The sequence below is a fragment of the Saccostrea cucullata genome, unplaced genomic scaffold (genome assembly GCF_032062105.1).
Source record: "Saccostrea cucullata isolate Sc308-1 unplaced genomic scaffold, CSIRO_AGI_Scuc_v1 ctg20844, whole genome shotgun sequence".
Classification (NCBI taxonomy): domain Eukaryota; kingdom Metazoa; phylum Mollusca; class Bivalvia; order Ostreida; family Ostreidae; genus Saccostrea; species Saccostrea cuccullata.
Window position 1 is genome coordinate 1 of NW_026935860.1, and position 6,668 is coordinate 6,668.

Here is a 6,668-nt window from a genome sequence, read left to right on the forward strand (position 1 = left end):
ATCACGATACAATTGATATCACCTGAGATAAGGAAAATACAGACCCCGTGGTTAGGGCGATTTCTGTTTGTAACTTAATCCCAAAATTTAGAAAATCTCAATTTTTTTGAAAAATTCCATTGATATTTCAGAAATAAAACCAGGAGGGTATACAAAGGCCACTTTTACATATTTGTGCCAAATTTGGATTAAATCCGTGCAGAAATAGACGAGTCATTGGACTTACCCTAACTTTTGCTAATTTTGGTCAGCATGTGGGGCCAACATTTTTTCTTGCTGGGGGTTAGAGGGCGTTTTGGTGTGAACCGCCAGGGGGGTTACGGCTACCACTCTAAACCATAGGTTTCTGTTGTAACCCCCTTTAAAAATGTGGACAAAAAGTTTAAGTTATATTTTTGGAATTTTGTCCAGAACACTATTCCTACAAGGAAAAATAACTTGAACAACGTCAAATATTGTTTCAATAGGGACGGATTCGAAAGCCCATGACCCCCCTCGAAAAATCAAACCTAACCCCCGGGGCTCAAAGTATAAGTGACAAAAGTTGGTACGGGACGCTAACAAAAGGACAGAAGTTGGTACGGGACGCTAACAAAAGGACAAAAGTTGGTACGGGACGCTAACAAAAGGACAAAAGTTGGTACGGGACGCTAATTTGGGTGGTATGCCAAAAATGCCAGCTATAACTTAACAAAATGCCAAAAATGCGAGCTATGAATTACAAAATGCCAATAAGGTGGTACCACAAGTTACTACAGATGGTAGGGACGCTAACTATGAATTACAAAATGCCAATAAAATGGTACTATAAGTTACAAAATGCCAAAGATGCCAGCTATAAGTTAGAGAATGCCAATTAGGTGGTATGCCAAAAATGACAAAAATGCCAGCTATGAATTACAAAATGCTAATAAAGTGGTACTATAAGTTACTACAGATGGTAGGCACGCTAACCCCTAGCCTTAACCCTGCCTTTTGACTAACAGTTCCGACGTTAACGTTCTTTGTGTCGTTGGAAAGGTCTTGAAGAGTGCTATACGCTGGCGACATGAAGTTGTCGTTCAAGAGAGCAGAAAGTCGAATAACAAGCGATATTTTCAAAAGGCTTGCAGACGGCAAAAAATCTTTATTGTCAGACTGATTTTCAGGTTCTCTGGCTTGTCGGAAAGCTCTTGACAAGGTCTATCGAATGCCATAAAGTGTAGAAAGCTCAAGCCATTTTTCTGGGCTTTTTAGAGCAAATATTGCCTAGGTGTACGCACCCGGCTTATGCAGACATCTTTCAACCCTCGCAACTTTCCCCGTTTTTGATCTTTAACAGCTATCTTCGGATCGTAGACAGAACTTGTCAAGAGCTTTCTAATGACACCAAGACTTTGAAAATTTCTTGAAAACTAAGATATTTACATACCTTTCAATTTGGCGTCTTTTTGCCACCCATTTGGAGCAGTTTTGGGGCATTTCAGCGAGAGAGGTTCAGGTAGGGTATTTAGACCCTTACAAAACCCTTAATGAGAAGAAGAGTTCCCTTTCGTCCCAATTTTTCGACTACTGAGGACGTCGGCTTCCTGTCCCACCGGAATTACGGCACTTTTTCTTCAAATGCCCATAGGTTGCACGCCCTTGGGACTAGCAGGCTGGGCTTCGGTGTGTGGTTTCCTTGAGGTCTTTTTCATCTTTAATGTAAGAGTTTAGGGCCTCTATCTTGCACTGTTTAAGCTCTATCGCCCGGAAAAAGAACTTAGCGCGGAACGCAATTTTACCCAGTCTCCGAGCATAACCGTTTTGGGGTGCACATGAGCAGCTCCTACTGAAACTTCCTCGGCAACGTGCAGGTTGTCGAGATCTGACCACTTTAACTTGTTCAATCCCTGTTTCAAACTTTCTAAGACTTGTGTACATTTTCCGCATGTTTAGTCCTTCATATCTTTAGAGAGAGAAAGCAGTTTTGCCAACTCTTTGCAGCTACCAAGAGTCCTTTTTAGTGTGTCTCACTGACATAATATTGATGTGTCAATTGCATACCATTCGCGAGATCTGGGAGGTTGAAAATGGTCAAAAAATCTGAAATTGTGCGGTATAAAGAAGAAGCCATTTTTCTCCCTTTTCCTGACACCTATGTTTTATGACACTGAGTTGATCGTGTTGTTCGGTTTCTTAGCTTTCCAACGAACCAAACTGGTCTTGATCCGATGATAAATAAGAGAGTTATGAATTTCGGGAAATTCTACTTTTTCCTTTACTATTGCTACTATCAGTGACTTTCACTTTCACTTTCTCTCCAAGACTTTCACTTTCACTTTCAATTGACCTAGATTGGCCATGACCTAAATTGGCCATCTTCGTTTTTAGCCCTACTCCTACTCCAAACCCTAACCCTAACCCTAATCTCTTAATTCTCATTGACCTACTTGGGCACTTAAATCCGTGGGCATTTTCGTTTTTATCCCTATACCCTATGCTTTAACCCTAACCCTAACCCTAACCCCCCTAGCCCTAACTAACCCTAACCTTAACCCTAACCCTGACCCTAACCTTAACCCTAATCCTAACCCTAAACCTAACCCTGATGTTTTATGTTTAGAAAGTGAATTTAAAGTAAGTTTACTTCAGTTTAGTCTACAAGAAAAATATTCTCAGAGCATTTTCAATTAGCAAAGTTTTGGTACCAGTTTCATTTTTTGAATTTTTCATTTAGGTTGGATTCCTATCATTCTCGCAAAAAAGGCATTGATGACGTTGGAGTTCAGCTCATAGGAGAGATGACTTCATTTGAGAAGGAGTTGCTAAAAAGACAAGAGATCGTAGAAATCAGAGGAAAGGTATGTCTTGTACAATATAAAGTCCAGTAAGTTTGGAAGTAATAATCAGATTACACATCTTACCATGGATGATTTTTATTTGTAATTATGATGAGTAAAAAAGCTAGCAAAGAAAAAAACCATTGTGTATTAAATAAATTAATATAATTGCAGACAGGACGGGGAGTACATGTTTTTTTGCCAAATGATGTTTGCAAACCATTGATTTACCTGGCAGACAAACATGTTCGTGAAAGAGCTGGCATACTTGAATGTAATCCATACCTATTTGCCAATTCTCGTAAGTAAATGAGAGTTTGTCACTTTCAATGTAGTAACAAATTTCTTAAATAGCAGTTCCACTTTATAAAATTGGTGACAAAGGAAGAGTGGAAATATCAATATCAGTATCTATAAGATGTCAAATTTGCTACCTGAAGATATTTCAAATGTTATAACTTTATGTGTACACGTTTTTAGTTTTTTTGTGTACAAAAGACCTAAAGACAACATCAAAAAGAAAGTATCGGGAATGCTTGTTAAAAAGCGTAAAGAAAATGTTAAATTAATTTGTAGTTAATAAGTATGAAAAATTTTTGAAGAGGAGTAGACAAGTCAAGATGAAATCTACCATTATCAAAGACCTATATATAATAAACAAATGCTAAGTATTTAAGTTTAATATTTTATTCGAGTTGGCAGGTATTTTCCACAGTGGTCTACACAACAGTGGGGCAGCAGGCAAACTGGCATACCCCCAACATCAACATAAGTCGTGCCCTCCCTGACGGGAAAAGTAGCACGCTGGGTTGACCTCATTCGTGCTACGGACACATTTCAACACAAATTGTTTTTTAATTATATTATTTTGCTTTAGATTTACATTGTACATGATATAATTTTCAAAGTCAACATCACATATATACACATCAACCATCACATATATCAACGTCAACCACAAAAAGTCAACAAAATCAACAGTTCAATGGTTAAATTGAAGGTGACGATTTCGCCAATACGACCACTGTGAAGTATAGTCTACTGTCTTTCCCCGAACTCCTCTAAATCATGGATAATTCGCCAAGTTGACCCTTGTCATGCATGGTATTCGGCCAGAGATCATTCCAAAAGTCCTAGAATACGGAAATAGCAGGCAATTGTGGTCAGCATCGTTAGTCCCCTTCACCGAAATCCCTAATACCTGAAAAGACAAAAACAAAAAACCCACAGCAGAAAAAGATTCTCAATAACATTCCCACAACTTTAATGAATTGGGTATAGCTAAACCATATAAAACAATGTAAACGTAATTTAAACAAACAAAAGGAGAAAGGGTATATACTTAACCCCTAGCTTAAGGGTTGAGGTGGGAGGGTATTTCATAATACCAAAAAAATAAATCGGATACTTTCATCACCCACCTTTCACTTTCATTGATGCATAGAAAAGGGGAGATAACCCGTAAACCCAGTGACTAAGTACCGACACTGTATAGATGGATAAATAAATTCCGGCTTATCTCATTTATTAGTTTTTTCACAAAAAGGAGGTGAATGATGACATATGATATTGAGGATATATATCAAAGACCTATATATAATAAACAAATGCTAAGTATTTAAGTTTAATATTTTATTCGAGTTGGCAGGTATTTTCCACAGTGGTCTACACAACAGTGGGGCAGCAGGCAAACTGGCATACCCCCAACATCAATAATAATAATAATAATAATAATAAAATTTGTATAGCGCCCTATTTAAAATGATTTACTCTAAGGCGCTGAACAGATACTATTTCAGATATACAAGTACTGAGTAGTTAAATACAACACCATAATCATAAAAACAATAATCATAAAAACATTAGACCTAAAATCATTCTAAGAGATCGTAACTAACATAAGAGTAAGCTAAAATTATATGCTGCTAGACTAAGATCATATTGACATCACATTAAAATTTTCACACAATACAGGTTGTGCCAAAATAGATAGACTTAGGTCAATCGAACTTTATAACTTGTTCAAAAGATAAAAAATTATACGTCGTATGCTACCTTAAAAAGGTGGGTCTTAAGATCTCGTTTAAAAGCTAAAAGTGACGTCTGGAAGCGAAGAGCATCAGGTAAACCGTTCCACAAAGTTGCCGCTGCATGGTCAAAACGACGCGTTCCGTATGTCTCCGTGCGAACACGAGGTTTCACAAGATGTTTGGAGTCATACGAGCGTAGAGTTCTTGACGGTTGATAGACTGTTATGAGTTCCTTTAGGTATGATGGTGATGTCCCCTGGAGTACTTTGAAAGTGTATAAAAGGATCTTATAATATGTTCTAAATTTAACTGGAAGCCAGTGAAGAGATATCAGGACTTCGGAGATATGATCATGCTTCCTAGTTCGGGTGACAATCCTTGCTGCCGTATTTTGTACTCTCTGTAGCCGTGAAATATTTGTCTCTGTGATTCCATAGAGTAGTGCATTTCCATAATCAAGTCTTGATGTAACTAGAGCGACAACTAGAGTCTTACAAGCATCTTCTGTTATGAATGGGCGAATTCGACTAATATTTCGCAGGTGGTAAAAACAGGATTTGGACACTGCGCTAATCTGAGTCTCCATGGTAAGTGATTTGTTGAAAAACACTCCCAGATTCTTCACACAATCTGATTCACAGATGACAGAACCATCAAAATCAAGTTGGTGTGTGAAAGATCTTTTAAGCTGACTCTTTGGTGAAAAGACGATAAACTCAGTTTTATCCTGATTCAATTTTAGAAGATTTGCACACATCCAGCTTCTCACGTTAGCTAAACAAGTTTCTAGTCGACATTTTAGATCTGGCCATGTTTCGTTCGGTTTTATAACAAGCTAAAGGTATATTTGTGTGTCATCTGCATAACAGTGGAACAGCATGCCATGATCACGACAAATTTTACCGATAGGTTTCGAGAAAAGGCAATACAAGACTGGTCCAAGCACTGAGCCTTGTGGTACTCCGAACCGCAAAACAAGATCTTCGGAAGCACTCCCACCAATGACTACTCTTTGTGTGCGCTGTGTCAAGTAGGATTCGATCCATTCCAGAGCTGCCCCAGAAATTCCAAAGGAGAACCTGAGACGTCTGAAGTAAGATGGTATGGTCGATCACGTCAAACGCAGCAGACAAGTCCAGCATCACTAGGGCCATACAGGAATTTTTATCAAGCGCTGATACAATGTCATGATGGACTCGGATGAGTGCCGTCTCTGTAGAGTGGCATGCTCGATATGCTGACTGCAGTGGTTCCTGTAGATTGTTCACTTCCAGATGATGCTTGAGTCTTTTTGATACTACCTTTTCGAGTATTTTTGAAATAAATGGTAAGTTGGAAACTGGTCTATAATTTTTCAGTTCATTACAGTCAAGATCCGGTTTCTTCAGAATAGGGCGAATAATAGCCTCTTTGAAGGTTGTCGGTACTGAAGATCCAGATAATGATTTGTTTATAATCGCTGTTATCATGGGAACCAACTCTTCAATGCATGGTTTAAGTAAAGATGTTGGGATAACAACATAAGTCGTGCCCTCCCTGACGGGAAAAGTAGCACGCTGGGTTGACCTCATTCGTGCTACGGACACATTTCAACACAAATTGTTTTTTAATTATATTATTTTGCTTTAGATTTACATTGTACATGATATAATTTTCAAAGTCAACATCACATATATCAACATAAACCATCACATATATCAACATCAACCACAAAAAGTTAACAAAGTCAACAGTTCAATGGTTAAATTGAAGGTGACGATTTCGCCACATGGGCACCGTAGGTGCCCACCGCCACCTGGTGGGGGTAGGCAACTTCAATTTAACACCCACCATGGAC

The 6,668-nt window shown here is 38.4% G+C and overlaps 1 protein-coding gene across 1 annotated transcript; it reads right to left on the reverse strand.

The window, feature by feature from the left end:
• Positions 1-4,838: 4,838 nt before the first annotated feature.
• On the reverse strand, positions 4,839-6,402 carry LOC134244011 (uncharacterized). Its single transcript, XM_062726261.1, has 2 exons — positions 5,761-6,402; positions 4,839-5,666 (listed from the first exon to the last, which is right to left on the reverse strand). Exons 1-2 carry the CDS (start codon positions 6,400-6,402, stop codon positions 4,839-4,841), a joined length of 1,470 nt encoding a protein of 489 aa, XP_062582245.1.
• Between the last annotated feature and the right edge of the window lie 266 nt (positions 6,403-6,668).

Bases quoted from the DNA above. Each gene is read 5' to 3' on its own strand.
- LOC134244011 (XM_062726261.1), bottom strand. From the start codon at position 6,402: ATGAGGTCAACCCAGCGTGCTACTTTTCCCGTCAGGGAGGGCACGACT. The intron at 5,667-5,760 runs GTATTGCCTTTT...ATATACCTTTAG, and splicing joins TCAGTGCTTGGACCAGTCTT to CTTGTTATAAAACCGAACGA.